The 18619-nt window shown below is 39.5% G+C and overlaps 1 protein-coding gene across 1 annotated transcript in view; it reads left to right on the top strand.

Moving 5' to 3' along the window:
- The window catches only part of LOC127424226 (atrial natriuretic peptide receptor 2-like), a 120120-nt gene that overhangs the window by 74256 nt on the left and 27245 nt on the right, over positions 1 to 18619 (top strand). Inside the window, exons 13-17 of the mRNA XM_051669218.1 lie at positions 524 to 683; positions 859 to 1014; positions 3507 to 3675; positions 7258 to 7404; positions 10461 to 10584. Of these exons, the coding sequence (XP_051525178.1) occupies positions 524 to 683; positions 859 to 1014; positions 3507 to 3675; positions 7258 to 7404; positions 10461 to 10584 (756 nt within the window). The remainder of the gene's footprint in view (positions 1 to 523; positions 684 to 858; positions 1015 to 3506; positions 3676 to 7257; positions 7405 to 10460; positions 10585 to 18619) is intronic.

Consider the following 18619-nt stretch of genomic DNA (forward strand, 5'->3'; position numbering starts at 1 on the left):
TTCTTATTGTTGTAGCATGCAAGGAAGTATAATGAAAAGAATAGTTCACCCAAAAATGAAAATTCTGACATCACTTACTCTCATGTTGTTCCAAACCCATAAAAAGTTGTTAGGCAGTATGTAAGTCTCAGTCACCATTCACTTTCATTGTATGGAAAAAAAAATGCATTGAAAATGAATGGTGACTGAGGCTGTTAGTCCCTTACATTCAGGCTAAAATCTCCTTTAGTGTACAATGCAATAAAGAAAGTCATATGTGTTTGGGATAACATGAGGATGAGTAAATGATCACTATCTCTATAAGAATTGCTATCAACCTAATACCAAGTTAACAATGGGAGCCTCAAATTTAACATATATTTTTTAAATATAATGCAGGAGCTTCCATGTATATTCATTATACACTACATTTTACAAGTTTTTTCAGAACAGTGTTTTCCATTGATTCCTGGGTATTTTGCTCTATTTGCAACATAAACTTTGGGCAAAGACATGATGTTCTGTTTAATGCTTGTGCTGCCAGGGAATGAATTATCTTCACAACAGTTACATTGGCTCCCATGGTAACCTGAAATCCTCCAATTGTGTGGTGGATAGCCGCTTCGTTTTGAAAATCACAGATTATGGTCTGGCAAGCTTCCGTTCATCTTGTGAAAATGAAGACTCGCATGCGCTGTATGCAAGTAAGAGTACACTATCACATTAAGATTTTTCATGTTTGATGGTTTTGACACATGAAATCTGATCAAAAATACATTTACTGTTTTGGATAGACTTCTTTGTAAGTTTGTATTAAGTCTCCAATGAAGGTGACAAGATCTTGTGACTGTTTTCAAAACCCTTTTTTTTTTTCTTCAGAAAAGCTATGGACAGCGCCAGAGTTGCTGATATATGACAGGCATCCACCCCAAGGAACGCTGAAGGGAGATGTGTACAGCTTTGGGATCATTCTCCAGGAGATAGCACTTAGGAATGGCCCATTTTATGTTGAAGGCATGAACCTCAGTCCTAAAGGTAAGAGGTTGTTTAGTTTAGTTTAGTTTAGTTTAGTTTAGTGTTTTTGTTTTGTTTTGTTTTGTTTTGTTTAGCTTTGTGTTGTGTTGTAATTTTTTTTTTTTTTTTAGCTTAGCTTGTGTTTTGTTTTGTTTAGCTTAGATTGTGTTTTGTTTTGTTTTGTTTAGCTTTGTGGTGGTTGTTTTGTTTAGCTTTGTGTTTTGTTTTGTTTAGCTTTGTATATTTTGTTTTGTTTTGCTTAGCTTAGCCTTGTGGGGGTTTTTTTAGCTTTGTGTTTTGTTTTGTTTTGTTTTGCTTAGCTTAGCATTTTGTTTAGCTTTGTGTTTTGTTTAGCTTTGTCTTGTGTTGTGTTTTTTGTTTTGTTTATCTTAGCTTTGTGTTTTATTTAGCTTTGTGTTTTGTTTTGTTTAGCTTTTTGTTGTGTTGTGTTTTTTTGTTTTGTTTTGTTTAGCTTAGCTTTGTGTTTTGTTTTGTTTAGCTTTGTGTTGTGTTTTCTTTTGTTTAGCTTTGTGTTGTGTTGTGCTTTTGTTTTGCTTAGCTTAGCTTTGTGTTTTGTTTAGCATTGTGTTATGTTTTTTTGTTTTGTTTTTCTTAGTGTTGTGTATTTTGTTTTGTTTAGCTTAGCTTTGTGTTTTGTTTTGTTTAGCTTTGTGTTGTGTTGTAATTTTTTTTTTTTTTTTAGCTTAGCTTGTGTTTTGTTTTGTTTAGCTTAGATTGTGTTTTGTTTTGTTTTGTTTAGCTTTGTGGTGGTTGTTTTGTTTAGCTTTGTGTTTTGTTTTGTTTAGCTTTGTATATTTTGTTTTGTTTTGCTTAGCTTAGCCTTGTGGGGGTTTTTTTAGCTTTGTGTTTTGTTTTGTTTTGTTTTGCTTAGCTTAGCATTTTGTTTAGCTTTGTGTTTTGTTTAGCTTTGTCTTGTGTTGTGTTTTTTGTTTTGTTTATCTTAGCTTTGTGTTTTATTTAGCTTTGTGTTTTGTTTTGTTTAGCTTTTTGTTGTGTTGTGTTTTTTTGTTTTGTTTTGTTTAGCTTAGCTTTGTGTTTTGTTTTGTTTAGCTTTGTGTTGTGTTTTCTTTTGTTTAGCTTTGTGTTGTGTTGTGCTTTTGTTTTGCTTAGCTTAGCTTTGTGTTTTGTTTAGCATTGTGTTATGTTTTTTTGTTTTGTTTTTCTTAGTGTTGTGTATTTTGTTTTGTTTAGCTTAGCTTTGTGTTTTGTTTTGTTTTACTTAGTGTTGTGTATTTTGTTGTGTTTAGCTTAGCTTGTGTTTTGTTTTCTTCAGCTTATCTTTGTGTTTTGTTTAACTTTGTGTTGTGTTGTGCTTTTGTTTTGCTTAGCTTAGCTTTGTGTTTTGTTTTGTTTTGTTTAGCTTAGCTTTGTGTTTTGTTTTGTTTAGCTTTGTGTAGTGTTTTTTGTTTTGTTTTGCTTAGCTTATCTTTGTGTTTTGTTTAGCTTTGTGTTGTGTTGTGCTTTTGTTTTGCTTAGCTTAGCTCTGTGTTTTGTTTTGTTTTGTTTAGCTTAGCTTTGTGTTTTGTTTTGTTTAGCTTTGTGTAGTGTTTTTTGTTTTGTTTTGCTTAGCTTATCTTTGTGTTTTGTTTAGCTTTGTGTTGTGTTGTGCTTTTGTTTTGCTTAGCTTAGCTTTGTGTTTTGTTTAGCATTGTGTTATGTTTTTTTGTTTTGTTTTTCTTAGTGTTGTGTATTTTGTTTTGTTTAGCTTAGCTTTGTGTTTTGTTTTGTTTTACTTAGTGTTGTGTATTTTGTTGTGTTTAGCTTAGCTTGTGTTTTGTTTTCTTCAGCTTATCTTTGTGTTTTGTTTAACTTTGTGTTGTGTTGTGCTTTTGTTTTGCTTAGCTTAGCTTTGTGTTTTGTTTTGTTTTGTTTAGCTTAGCTTTGTGTTTTGTTTTGTTTAGCTTTGTGTAGTGTTTTTTGTTTTGTTTTGCTTAGCTTATCTTTGTGTTTTGTTTAGCTTTGTGTTGTGTTGTGCTTTTGTTTTGCTTAGCTTAGCTTTGTGTTTTGTTTTGTTTTGTTTAGCTTAGCTTTGTGTTTTGTTTTGTTTAGCTTTGTGTAGTGTTTTTTGTTTTGTTTTGCTTAGCTTATCTTTGTGTTTTGTTTAGCTTTGTGTTGTGTTGTGCTTTTGTTTTGCTTAGCTTAGCTTTGTGTTTTGTTTTGTTTTGCTTAGCTTTGAGCATTTTGTTTTGTTTAGCTTAGCTTAGATTTGTGTTTTGTTTAGCTTTGTGCATTGTTTTGATTTGTGTTTGTTTTGTTTAGCTTTGTATTGTTTTGTTTTGCTTAGCTTATCTTAGCTTTGTGTTTTGTTTTGTTTTTGTTTTGTTAGATGCCTTGTTAGAAGTCTTCAATGCACTGTAAAAATGTAATGTGCAATTGTTATTTTAAAAATTAAACATTCATTGGTGTAACATTCTAACTTGTAATATTTATGATATACTGTATATCTTACATGTTTATCTACATATAAAAGGAAAAATATATTTGTGTTCCAGAGATCATCCAGAAGGTACGAAATGGTCAGAAACCATACTTCAGACCCACCACAGATAACACCCGGCACTGTGAGGAGCTGGCCATCTTAATGGAAGGCTGTTGGGCTGAAGACCCGGCAGATCGACCAGACTTCAGCCACATCAAGATTTTCATTGCTAAACTTAACAAGTAAGTAAAGCCCCCTTATACACAGTATAATGGTTTGATGTTCTTACTTACAGAATTCACAGATGTTTTCTTTGTATAGCTATACACTATATATGTATGCGAATGAGCATAACCTTTAGCTTAAAGTCAACATGGAATAATGTTCTGTTTTCATTATAGTTCTGTACTGTTACATATTTCTGAGTGATACAGGATAACGAGAAACAAATGTTTTTATTTTATTTATCAATTGATTGTGGGAAAAAGGTCTCTCTATATGAGAGAAGGTTAAAACATAAGAGCAAATTGTCAGCAAATACAAAAATAAAACTTCACCTTCATTACAACAACAGAACACTCAAACAAATGCCGCTCACTCTTGTTTTTCTGAAATGAACTGTTTCATTTACTTTTTTTTCTACATTAATTTTCATTTAATTTATCAGTGAAAGCTGAAGACATGTTTGCTGTATTTGAAGACCTGTAAACCTCATATGGATTTCTCCTCCTCACTCAAAATTATGAACTGCAAGATTCAAGCAAATAAATGATCCATGATCCATCTGGAGATTTCAAAATTCAGCCAATGACATCTCTTGCAAATATAAATGCTTTTTGACAAAAGGGATCACATAGATTGTGGTGTACAAGCAGCTTTTAGAAGCAGTGTTGTATCTGTGAACAGAATGCTATATTTGTCTTGGAGCTGACAGCTCATTGATAAGCAGCTTGTATTGATGTGGGTAAAAGCTTCATGATTAATTCCCCAAAGCGGCACTCAAGTCAGGTTTGACAGATGTTGACAAAGACAAACTGAAATGCAAGGTATGTTTCGTCTAAATGGGACCTTAAAGCACAGTCTTCATTGCATAATTGCATCTTGTTGACATTTGTACACTTGTAAGTGATTGGAACAAGTTTAGATAGGTCAGGGTTCTAGATACACAGACAGACAGACAGACAGATGATTGATTTGTTGATTTGTTGATTAATTATCCATAACTTGAAGAATGAGCAACAGATTTAAAATGTAGATTTTCAGGCCTGTAGTTTGTAGTTTTTCTAGTTATGCTCAGCTCTAAAGTATTTCATCAGTTTAAAATGTAATATGTGAGTGTAATAACAACAATAAAACTCATGCAAATGTATTGGTCAAAAGGTGTGGGAACCCTTATACAATGTTTTTAGCTTATTATTATTTTGCTTATTGGCAATTCTGTTTTCCCCAATTCCATTATTACCAATGGTTAATTTACAGTAAGAAATTAGTGATTTCTTAAAAAGTCCAAACTGAAACATTCACACAGTGAGAAGTGTGGCTCATTAGATGACTGCAGTGCTGCCAGTCTGCATGACTGTACAGTATGTAGGAGTGAGATCTGACCCCTGAATAAAGCGATATGATTCAGGAAACCAAACACCAGCCAAACATGATTCAACCAGAATCTACCACATTTCATCAGAACCTCACTGCATTGAAGCACATGACTGCAGAACTGATTACATATTCAAGTAAAGGTACTGTTTCCTATTCTCATTTCTCTATAATCAGCCACATGGGGTTATCAATCAACAAATCAACCAATCAACCAATCAACCAATCAATCAGTCAGTCAGTCAGTCAGTCAGTCAGTCAATCAATCAAAGAAATAAAAAACAACAACACTGCAATCTCTCTAGTTTAGCTTGTTTAATCATTTCTGGGCTATTTATGTAATCTCAAATCATTAAAATTTTTAGCAAGTTTGTGTGTATGCACTATAATTGGGTAGCTGACATTGAATTTTAAGCAGTGTCCTGCTGTGTGACATGCTGTAATTCATTTTAAGCTATTTTATACAACATTTGTCCAGTTCTATAATCAAGCATGCAGTTTTTATGACCTCATGTTAATTGATGGAATATTTGTTCCTTTATAAAATAATTTGTTACAATTCACAATAAGTTTCCATTTGGTAACAACATTAGTTAACATGGACTGACAATGAACAATACTTTTACAGCATTTATTAATCTTGGTTAATGTTAATTTCAATGTATACTAATATATTTTTTAAATTAAAAGTTGTATATGTTAACATTAGTTAATGATTTATGAACTAACATGAACGAACAATGAACAATTGTACTTGTATAAGCTAACATTAAACAAGATTAATAAATGCTGTAAAAATATATCGTTCATTGTCAGTTCATGATACCTAATGCATTAACTAATGTTAGCAAATGGAACCTTACTGTAAAGGGTTACCAAATAAATTGTTACTCCGCAGGACCATTTAAAATGAACTAGTGAAGGCAAAAGGTCAATAAAAGTGGTGAAAAAACTTATAAGAAGCAATAACAGGACCCAGTGTATATGCTTTTCCTTATTTTACATACAGTGGGGTTCAAAAGTCCACAAATCTGAGATAAGGGGCGCTATTTTAAGAGAGCTAGCGTTAAGCGCAGCGCTGTGCATTAAGTCATAAGCGCAAAGTCAGTGGGCATGGCCATGAAGTTTTGGTATTTTCGTGCAAGCATGCTCTAAGTCTAGGCGCAAGTGGGTTTGGCGAAACTGCTTGCGCAAAGCACTAGGTTTCTGAGGTTCTTCTCCGGTTATTCCACCATCTGCGTCCTATTATATGGTCAATTCCCTGTCAAGCACCAGTGATAAAAATAAAGACAGCACACTCATAAGAAGTTAGTAGTGTAAATGGACTGTATGCAATGAATTAGAAGAATAGAAATATGGACTTACATTATTTTATGCATTAACTGCGTCCTTGTTGAATGTCAGGCATATTTCTTTTACAGTGATCTGCTCCTTTTATATGCAGGAACTGAGTTTAGACTAAAAAAACAGATGTGCCATTGAAACGTCTTAGCGCAATGACCTATTCCTCAAGAAAATAGCAAATTGTGCATTGCGTCACTTCATCAACATACAGTACACCCACAGTTTGCGTGCATACACCCACAGATATTGCAAACACTCCCACCCATGGCCAGTTGTGCTTTGTGCTAGCACGAAAATTGCACTTCAAGTTAGCGCTCTCAGGAAAATTGGATAAGATGTTGCACACGCTTTTCACGCTCACGAAAATAGAGCCCTAAATATCTCTAATTTAAACCTGTAAATAAACAGAAAGCAAGTTCAAACATATTTTAAATAAAGAAACTAATTAAATGCAAGAACATTTGTGCTCTTTGTTCAAAAGGTCAGATTTTCTTGCTTCCATTAAAGTAAACAAGATGCTCTTTGGAAAATTCTCAAAACATGCTGGATAACCTGGATGATCAGGTTTTGCACAAACTTGGGGAGTCCATGCTAGCTTGAGTGCATACTTTCATTAAACCAGAAGGGGGACATAAAAAATTTCTGTTTTCTGAAATTCATGTGAACTTTTCAATTAAACTTTTCACTTAAATTGTTATGCTGAAAATATCATTTGTAATGATAAAAACGTCATGAAATTTTGGACCCCACTGTTTTTAATATTTGAACCTAAAATCTTGATAGTGAATAAAAACAAGTTCAGGGACATGTTATACAGAATGTCAACTACCCAATTACACCAGATATTGAAGCAGGTGTCTGATGTCTTTTGGTTTGTGTTTCAGGGAAGGCAGCACCAGTATTCTCAATAACCTGTTGTCCAGAATGGAACAATATGCCAATAACCTGGAGAACTTGGTAGAGGAGAGAACTCAGGCGTACCTTGAGGAAAAGCGAAAAGCTGAAAATCTTCTTTACCAAATCCTTCCACAGTAAGAACCATGTTGCATAATGTTTTCCCTCACCCTGCACTTTTAACTGGAGTTTGAGGACAAATAGCTAGTTCAACAGTTTTCTTATTACTTTATATCTGTTTCTTCATTATGACATAACTTCAACGACATTGGTTTGTCTTATCTAAAAATTGCTTATTGTTCTTTGAACATCGGTTTTTTAGATAATTATGGAGCCGGTGAGAACTTTAATATGGGTCTTAAGATGAAATAGACAAGCTGACTAATAATTGAGCACTGAAATTAATCTAGCTCTTTCGTTCTTTACTTATTGATCTCTACACTAATCAAAAAAATATGATCTCTGTTTTTATTAACGTAAAGTCTGAGAGTGTAAGCTGAGAGGAGCTCCCATATTTCCACGTGCTTTCAGAGATTTCCGCTCTGTGTATACCTTTGTTTTTTAGATAAGGATTTATTAAATTAAATTATTTTCTTCTTTAATCTGTGCATTGTTTTTTGTGATTAACATTTTTTATTGATTCATACAATAAACAAAGAAAAGCAAAACATATATACACAGAATCAACATTTAACCACCACCATTACCCCTCCCCCTCCCAATCCCCAATCCCACCCCGACCCTCAACAAACATTCCTGTGGTCACACATGAATATATACAAAAAATAAATATATACAGTTCTGCTCAAAAGTTTGCATACCCTGGCAGAAATTGTGAAATTTTGGCATTGATTTTGGAAATATGACTGATCATGCAAAAAAAATTTTTTTAAGGATAGTGATCATATGAAGCCATTTATTATCACATAGTTGTTTGGCTCCTTTTTAAATCATAATGGTAACAGAAATCAGCCAAATGGCCCTGATCAAGAGTTTACATACCCTTGAATGTTTGGCCTTGTTACAGACACACAAGGTGACACACACAGATTTAAATGGCAATTAAAGGTTAATTTCCCACACCTGTGGCTTTTTAAATTGCAATTAGTGTCTGTGTATAAATAGTCAATGAGTTTGTTAGCTCTCACGTGGATGCACTGAGCAGGCTAGATACTGAGCAATGGGGAGCAGAAAAGAACTGTCAAAAGACCTGCGTAACAAGGTAATGGAACTTTATAAAGATGGAAAAGGATATAAAAAGATATTCAAAGCCTTGAAAATGTGATAATAAATGGCTTCATATGATCACTATCCTTAAATAAAAGACAGTTTTTTTTTTGCATGATCATTCATATTTTCAAAATCAATGCCAAAATTTCACAATTTCTGCCAAGGTATGCAAACTTTTGAGCACAACTGTATATATATTTTACCCCTCCCCGAGAGCCCTCCAAGAATGCAAAATAGCTGCCCCATTTCCCAACAAACACATCTAAGTTCCCTGGTCTTCTAGATGATGCTTCCCCGAAAGCCACCACCCTCCTCATCTCCATGTACCACTCCTGAAATGGGGGCGCTCCAGCCGACTTCCAGCCCCTTAAAACGACTTGTCTGGTGATCATAATACTGGTTAGAAACCAATTTTTTTATGTGTTTATTCCCAGTATTGATGACCGCCCCATCGCCTAAAATACAGAGTCTGGGGCAAAATTAAAATTGAGTGCCCAATACATCACACACAATACTCTGAACTCTCAACCAAAATTCTTGGATCTTAACACACCACCAAAAAACATGGGTTGTGTCTCCATCTTCTGATTGGCATCACCAGCAGGTGGGTGTGTCTTTAAGACCCAGCCAATACAATCTAGAGGGGGTCCAGTAGAATCCAGTAAAATCTTAAAGTGCTTAAGGCACACCCTTGCATCTCTAGATGCAGACTTGATGTTTTTTTAGAATCCTAGCCCACACTCCCTCCTCCAATACCAAGTTTAAATCTTTCTCCCTCATGACTGATGCCTCATGACCTTTTCCAAAAGCAGTAATCACCACTCCCAGAGTATCTGCTGCTTTAGTGGGGTGTATGCTACTCCCAAAATTAGTACAGAGCAGGTGGCGCAGCTGTAAATACCTATAGAACTGAGATCTGGGAATCCTAAAATGTTGAACCAAATTTTCAAAGGATCTCAACACACTCTGCTCTCATATAGGTCACCAAGCATATTAACCTCCCTCACAATCCACTCTGACCAGCAGAAAGGGGTTTATTAATACATAATTTTAGGTCAGCCATATGCTCGAGACAACATTTAAATAAATGTCCGAATTAAACCGAATCAAATTGCTTGAAATAAGAGAGGGGGACATCTATAGGGAGAGACTGTAGCAGGTAGTTGAATTTTGGAATACAATTCATTTTAATAATATTAACCTTCCTAATCATCAATAAATGTAATGAAGCCCACCTGCCCACATCTCTCGAAAACCTTTTTATTAAAGGGTCAAAATTAACTCTAACTAATCACACAAATTTGCTGGGAATAAAATACCCAAATACTCAATGCCCTGTTTGGGCCACTGGAAGGTGCCCAGCTGAAAAGCTGTTACTGGGCAGTATGCTGTCAGAGCCAAAGCTTCGGATTTAGACCAGTTAACTCTGTATCCCGAGAGCTTCGAAAAGGAATGAATAATTCTGTGGAGGCAAGGCATAGATCTAGTGGGGTCGGAGACAAATAATAAAATATAATCTGCGTAAAGCAAAAGCTTATGAGCCATACCTCCTGCCGGGTGCCCCTATTCAGAGTAAAATAATCTGAAATTAATCCATTTGTTTGTACCACTGCTACAGGGTGTCTATAAAGTAACTTAATCCAAACAATAAAAGTATTCCTGAACCTGTACATTTCCAAAATCTTAAAAAGATAATCCCATTCTACCATATCAAATGCCTTTTCGCCATCAAGTGAGATGGCAGCAACCGGAGTCTGATCATTCGCCACTGACCACATGATATTGATGAAACGCCTAATGTTATCAGAAGAGCTATGGCCCTGAATAAACCCCACCTAATCTATAATCCGTGCATTGTTAAACTACCTGATTGTTTGCAACTGCATGTCTGCTATTGTGTTTGGACTTGTGTATGGAAAATAATTTCACGGTTCAGCTCACTATACGCTAATTCTCTCTGCAGTTCAGTAGCAGAGCAGCTCAAGCGAGGGGAGACAGTACAGGCTGAAGCCTTTGACAGCGTCACCATCTATTTCAGTGACATAGTGGGCTTCACATCAATGTCTGCTGAGAGCACACCATTACAGGTTTGCATATGATTTTTTGAAGATACAAAGATCTGTGTGAATATTTGTAATGTAATTAAGTGTTAGAAAATAAGGAATTATATAATACATTCGGGGAGGCTTAAAACAAGTGCAGAAATCTACCAATACAACAAAACAAAAGACACATATATTCACATAGACAGTGTCTAAAATCACAGGGAGAATTCAATCAGAATGGATTGCATCAGTAACATCTGATATTATGTTGTATGCCTGAACATTAGTTAACGCAATGGTTAGCATGAACTAACATGGAACAGTACTTTAACATCATTTATTAAACTTGTATAATGTTCATTTCTACACATACTACATTTTTAACATTAAAAGCAAAAAATATAATAACTGGTTACACTTTACAATAAGGTTGTATTTGTTAACATTAGTTAACATGAACTAACAATGAACGTCCTGGTTACTTGTGTAACCTCCGTTCCCTGATGGAGGGAACGAGACGTTGTGTTGATGTAGTGACACTAGGGGTCACTCTTGGGAGCCCGAGACACCTCTGGTCTTTGATAAAAGGCCAATGAAAATTGGCGAGTGGTATTTGCATACCACTCCCCCGGACATGCGGGTATAAAAGGAGCTGGTATGAAACCACTCATTCAGGTTTTGTGCTGAGGGGCCGAGACAAGGTCCCGGTCATTTCAGCGGGTAGTTCAGCATTGTGGCAGGAGGGACACAACGTCTCGTTCCCTCCATCAGGGAACGGAGGTTACGCAAGTAACCAGGACGTTCCCTATCTGTCACTCACTCGACGTTTGTGTCGCTGTAGTGACACTAGGGGTCCCTATACGAAACGCCGCAACTGGCTGAACTGTGTTACGTGAACTGGTGGTGCGTGACGGGCAGACCACTATGTGCCTCGTAGCCAGGCTGACACGTAACCTCCCCCAACACTTATGAGTGTTGAACGGCCCTTTGGGGACAAGTCGACAACCCAAAAGATAGAGACGGGCTAGCCCAGTCATGGCCTCTTATCCCCTTTTTTTCCCCACTCCCCAAAAAAAGGGGATTAACCAACTGGGCCGACCAGGTCTAGTCGGGGGGGTGTCCCTCCAAAGGGGAGGACACTGCGGAGACCACACCCCGCCCGGGGGGTCACATGGTCTTGCCGAGCTATGTCAGAAGTATGCCATGTGGAGAAGTCCCATGGTAGGTCCTACCCTACGGGGGAGGAGTTACTACAAGCATGGTGACTGGGAAACGAATTAGCGGAAGATATACGTTGCATGGGGTTACCTACGGGGAACCGCCACATGCAGAGCACCTACCCCAGTACAGGGCTTTAGTTAGCATGTGTACTGGGCTGGCATCGAGTCTCTCCGCAAATTCGTCTGCCACAGGACTCGGAGGAATCAACCAGGGAACACAGTTTGTAAACACTACTGGGAATTATCGCGCACGTCTTCAGCTCAGGGGAGTTGAAAGGCGCTATGCGCAAGTGATACACCCGGCCGGCTTTCCCGGACTTACCTGCTTGTGCGTGCCACTACACGGGACAAAACCGGTTCCACCCGGAGATTGTAGAACCTCGCAAAGGTGTTGGGTGTTGCCCAGCCCGCTGCTCTGCAAATGTCTGTTAGAGAGGCACCCCTGGTCAAGGCCCAAGAGGCCGCTACACCCCTGGTAGAATGGGCCCGAAGCCCTACCAGGGGCGGCACGTCCTGGGCGTGATATGCCATAGTTATGCCGTCAATGAGCCAGTGGGCGATCCTCTGCTTGGAGACAGTGCTTCCTTTCCGCTGTCCACCAAAGCAGACAAAGAGCTGCTCAGAGACTCTAAAGCTCTGCATGCGATCCAAATAGATGCATAAAGGACACAGCAATGTCAGGGCTGGGTCTGCCTCCTCCTGGGGCAGCGCTTGTAGGTTCATCACCTGGTCCCTAAAAGGGGTCGTGGGAACCTTGGGCACATAGCCCGGTCGGGGTCTCAGGATCACGTGAGAGTAGCTGTCACGAGGAGCGTGTGGTCCGAGAACCACGTTTGGGTGGGCCAGTAGGGTGCTACCAGGACGACCTGCTCGCTCCTCGTTCTCCCTGACTTGCACAGGGAATGCATATTTGCAAAGTCCAGGGGGCCAGCTGTGTGCCAGCGCGTCTGTACAGGTCTACCTGTGCCTGTCCGAATCGACTCCAGATCAGCTGGACCACCTGAGGGTGGAGTCTCCACTCTCCCCTGAGGGTAACCTGCCATGACAGCATGTCCGCTGCAGTGTTGAGGTCACCCGGGATGTGACTCCAGAGGAGGAGACGGTGGGCGAGTTGGGACATACAACGGGAGCGCAGACCACCTTGACGGTTGACATATGCTACCTTTGCCGTGTTGTCTGTCCGAACTAACACGTGCTTGCCCTGGATCAACGTCCGGAACCTCCGCAGGGTGAGCAGAATTGCCAGCAACTTGAGGCAGTTGATGTGCCAACGCAGCCGCTGGCCCATCCATAAGCCGGCGGCTGCGTGCCAGTTGCAAACAGCGCCCCAGCCCATTTTGGAGGCGTCTGTCGTAACCACGATGCGCCTGGAGACCTGCTCTAGGGGAACGCCTGCCCGTGGAAACGTGAGGTCGGTCTAAGGGCTGAAGAGGCGGTGACAGATCGGCATGATGGACACGCGATGTATCCCGTGGCGCCATGCCCATCTCGGGACTCGAGTCTGAAGCCAGTGCTGGAGCGGTCTCATATGCATCAACCCGAGCAGATTGGCCACCGCTGAGGATGCCATATGCCCCAGGAGCCTCTGAAAGAGTTTCAGTGGAACCGCTGTTTTCTGTTTGAACGCCTTCAAACAGGTCAGCACCGACTGTGTGTGCTCGTTTGTGAGGCGCGCCATCAACGAGACTGAGTCCAACTCCAAACCGAGAAAAGAGATGCTCTGAACCAGGAGGAGCTTGCTCTTTTCCTAGTTGACCCGAAGCCCTAGTTGGCTGAGGTGCGAGAGCACCAGGTCCCTGTGTGCACACAACACATCCCGAGAGTGAGCTAGGATTAGCTAATCGAGATAGTTGAGGATGCAAATGCCTACTTCCCTTAGCGGGGCAAGGGCTGCCTCTGTGAACTCCATGAAGACGTGAGGGGACAAGGACAGACCGAAAGGGAGGACCTTGTACTGATACGCCCGACCCTCGAATGCAAACCGCAGTAAGGGTCTGTGTCGAGGTAGAGTCGAGACATGGAAGTACACGTCCTTCAGGTCTACCGCCGCGAACCAATCTTGATGCCGGACACTTGCTAGAGTGCATCTTTGCGTTAGCATCTTGAACGGGAGTCTGTGTAAAGCCCGGTTCAGTACTCGCAGGTCCAAGATTGGCCGCAACCCACCGCCTTTTTTCGGTACAACAAAGTAGGGGCTGTAAAACCCCTTCTTCATCTCGGCCAGAGGGACAATCTCGTCAGACGTACCGATGGGTGGGGCCTCACGGTGGGGCGGAGCCTGAGGTGCCACACCGTCTCGTGGCCATGCTGAGTTCAGGGAAATCGAATTACCTGGCTCCTTGTGACCACCCCCGGAACAGCCTGGGACGGGGGAGGAAGAGGCCTGCCCTTGTGACCCGTGGAGACTGTCACATCAGGGGCGGATTTGTGCCACAGCTGGGCACTCAGGGGTGGGGAGACCGCTGCTGGAGCGCCAAACCTGCCAAAATGGAGTGGTGGATGGTGGTCGTGTTGACGGCCGTGCACACCGGGTATGTGACCCAGGGAACAAGGAAACCACTCTTGCTGAACTCTTGGGTACCGTAGCCACTTGGGCATGCAACGCAATTAAATGGAAAGGTAACAAAAGATTCTCCTCCGGGCCCTCCACTGGGGGATGAAGTGGTCTGCTTACCAGCTCCAGAGCAGCGAGTTTCGTCGTCCCTGGGTCACCCGTCTCAGGGGCGCTTCGAAGCCTTTCGCGGGTTCTTGGCGGCTGCGAGACGGGTGGCATCTGCTTCCTGCAGTGGGCTCCACGCCGGGCCGCAGGGGCAGGCAGGGGGGACACCCTTGGCGACGAGCAGACCGGGTGCGGGATCTTGAGCCGTGCCGGGGCAGGATGTGCCGGATAACCTCTGTCTGCTGCTTCACCGCTGAGAACTGCTGGGCAAAGTCCTCGGTGTTGCCAGACTGGCCAACTTGGGAAATGGGGCAGCAAGGAACCGTGCCTTGTCGGCCTCTCCCATCTCGACCAGGTTGAGCCAAAGGTGGCACTCCTGGACCACCAAGGTGGACATCGCCCGCCGGAGAGCGAGGTCGGTCGACGAGCGCAGCTCCTGCATCAATCCCGGGGCAGAACTACCCTCGTGCAGTTCCTTTAGCGCCTTAGCAGGTAGGGAACAATGCTTTTATGTTAATTTCAACATATGCTAGTACATTTTTAAAATGGAAAGTTCTATACATTGTAATTATTATTTATTTAATAGTTAATTAATATTACACGCATTATAAACTAACAATGAACAATTGTATATTTATAAATTAATATTTAATAATTAATATCCTGGGTTCAGTACAAGTTAAGCTCAATTGATTTGTGGCATAATATTGATTACCACAAAAATAAATTTTGATTTTCACTCCTTTAAAAAAAAATAAAAATCTGGGTTCCAGTGAGGCACTTACAATGGAATTGAATGGGGCCAATTCGTAAACATTAAAATACTCGCTGTTTCAAAAGTGATTAAGTGAAAAAGTAAAAAAAAAAATAAAAAAAAAAACATGATATTAGTGTGATAAAATCACTAACATTTTCTGTGTAAAGTTACACTTCTTTGGCATGACGACAATGTCAACAAACCATAAAACCCTTAAATGAGTGTAAAAATTACGATTTAAACAACTTTACAGCTCAAATAATATATGACTTTTAACAGAAGAATTAATGGTGCTTTTATAAAATTAAAAACTTCACAATTCTGCCTTTAAACCCTCCAAAAATGTACCCCATTCACTTCTATTGTAAGTGCCTCACTGTAACCTCAGTTTTTGCTTTTTTGTTTTTTTTAAGAAAAGGTGGGACAGGAATTTTTTTTGTGGTAATCAACAATGCTGTCGATTGAGCTTAACTTGTATTGAACCCAGAATATTCCTTTAAATGATGCAAAATAATGTTTACTCAGCAAAAACAATAGTGAATGTTGAATAAATTTACATTTACATTTAGTCATTTAGCAGAATACAGCTTAACATGATTCAGATTTTGTTATATATATGTGGTTAGAGTGAACATAACCATATTTAGTATGCAACTACCCTACATCTGTAATTTCTTACGATAATGCAAGCACTATGCATCATTGTTATTGTAAGCATCATATTTGACCTTTATAATGTCAGCCAAAGATATAGACTGTAGAAAAAATAAATGCATCCATCTCTTCACATTCATCAACTTTTTGACATGCAGGGTTGAAAAGTTATGCCCAAAAATGGTTTTGTAATTGCACTGATGCTCATGTAAAATAAATTCCCTACCAGAAATTCCATGAGGTTTAACAAAGGAAAGAAGGTTTTAGTTTTGTTTATATGTGTAAAGACCTTTCACAACCTTCATTTCTCATGTAATGAATCATGTTTGTCAGTAAACATCACTGAAGATTATGGACAAATGCCACACTCAGCCAACCGAACAATAGTGCATCTCTCTATAATTATTATAATAATTTTATTTATTTATCACACATTATATGTTTTGCACATATACAGTGAAATTCTTTTTTTTTTTTTTTCACATATCCCAGCTAAGCTGGGGTCAGAGTGCAGGGTCAGCCATGATATGGCTCCCCTGGAGCAGATAGGGTCAATGGCCTTGCTCAAGGGCCCAACAGTGGCATCTTGGCAGTACTGGGGCTTGAACCCCCAACCTTCTGATCAGTAACCCAGAGCCTTAACTGCTGAGCCACCACTGCCCCACTCAGATGCCATTTCAGGACTGCACCTGACACAAGTAGTTTGCTGTCATATCTGTTGTTATGAATAGAACAACATCAGTGATTTACATTTAGGTCAGAAGTTCTCAACCTTGGGGTTGCGAGAGACAGATCGGGTCATAAGAGGTTTCTATGATCTTATTTTTGGTATTTGTTTAAAAGGCTTTTTTGTGCATAATTTTTTATAGCTGTTCGCCAGATCCAAAGACAATATTAAATATGCATATTCTCTTGTGCTTAAAATACGACGTGAAATGTAGGCTACAACATCACCCAGTTGCAAAGATGAACTCAATGTAATGAATGCCCTACATCAGGTGGTATCGTCTACTTGTTCTGTCATCTAATGTTTTCCAGTAAAAATATCTGAAAATCCTTGAGACAAGATAAATTTACTTAAAATTGCATAAGAAGATAAGATTTGGCATCTTTTGCATCTTACCCCATTTGTTTTGTCTTGTTTTAAGCATAAATCGCTCTAAATTTTGTTAGATTTTTAGTGTGGAATCAGTGACTACGTTTACATGGACACCAGAAAGCGGATTATTGCGAGAAAGCAGCGTATTGTGAGAAAGCAGCGTACTTGTTTACATGCACTGTACTCTTTACTCCCATATATATGCAGCTCGGTCAGTAAGCAGATTTCTCCAGAGCAATGTAATTACCCCACGACGCTTGTGTAAATAACAAACATGGTATCTGAGAAAGACTTCACTATTTTATTCTCTTTTTTTTTGCTTTATTTCCTGATATTCTACAGTTGTTGCTGTGTTTGTTTCCTTAACTTTCTATCGCAACCTGCAGCGGAATTGCACTTCATTAGTGGGGTTTCCTTTACGTAAAACTCCGGGTTCCCTCAATGTACGAGCGCATTTACAAGAATGTGAGGGACCGTCAGTATTTTACAGTGGTGTTTATAAATGGGTATAGTTCATGGTGTATGTGCTTTTCCCACTCTAGTCCCAGAAATGTTTTGTTGACATGTTATTGGGCTCCATCCTATGACGTTTGTTACTCGGTATTCCACCCACACGCACACTTCTGAAAAACGTTAGAATGCTGCTATGTGTTTACATTGCCACATAAGCAGCTTTCTCTGAGAGAAATCTAAGTGTGTAAAACCACTTTTTCTTAATCCCTTAAATGGCGTGAGGAAATGGGCATTCTTGTTTACATGACGTTTCAGAATGTCGCTTTCTGCAAAAACCCTCGAATAACCCTCTTTCTTAAGTGCATGTAAACATGTCAGTGTGAGAGGTAAGAAAAAAGGGATAGTTCGCCAAAAAATACAACTGTACTCACCCTCATGCCATCTCAAACTCATATGACTTCCTTTCTTCTGCGGAACACAAAGTTATTTTTGTCCATACAATGTAAGTCAATGGGGTCCAAAGCTTTAAAGCACCAAAAAGGACATAAAAGCAATTCATACGATTTCTACGATTAATAAGATTCATTTAAGTGAGAAACAGACCAAAATGTAAGCACTTATTCATTTTAAATCTAGACATCTGGCCCGTTTGGAACACAGTGCAGGCTTCAAGATGGTGATGCTTTGGCGCTGCACGTGATTGCCATGTACTCAATCCTGGTATTATTATACATCAATGAGCAGTACTTATTCATTTTCTAGTGTTTGCCATCAACTTTTTGGCAACCGTGGTACAAGTATGCCAAAGAAACTCAACCAGTGACTCTGTCATTTTAACTTGCATCTGAATTTTCAAAATAGCCCAGCTGGGCGTGAAAACCACAAACATGCCAACTTCTGTCATGAACCCACCAAGGAGACTGCAAATGTCAGGATTTATAGAGTCTAAGGACTTATATTTTGGTCTTTTTCTTACCCAAAGCTATTGTATCATTCAGAAGACATGGATTAAACCACTGGAGTCTAATGGATTACCTTTATGTTGCCTTTATGTCCTTTTTGGAGCTTTTAAGCTTTGGACCCCATTGACTTACAATGTATGGACAAAAACACATCATATCTCCATCAAAATGTCTTCGCTTTTGTTTACATAAGACAGAAAGTCATAGGAGTTTGAGACAGCATGAGGGTGAGTAAATGATGAGAGAATTATAAATCTTTTTTGGGTGAACTTT

This window comes from Myxocyprinus asiaticus, chromosome 3 (genome assembly GCF_019703515.2).
Source record: "Myxocyprinus asiaticus isolate MX2 ecotype Aquarium Trade chromosome 3, UBuf_Myxa_2, whole genome shotgun sequence".
NCBI lineage: Eukaryota > Metazoa > Chordata > Actinopteri > Cypriniformes > Catostomidae > Myxocyprinus > Myxocyprinus asiaticus.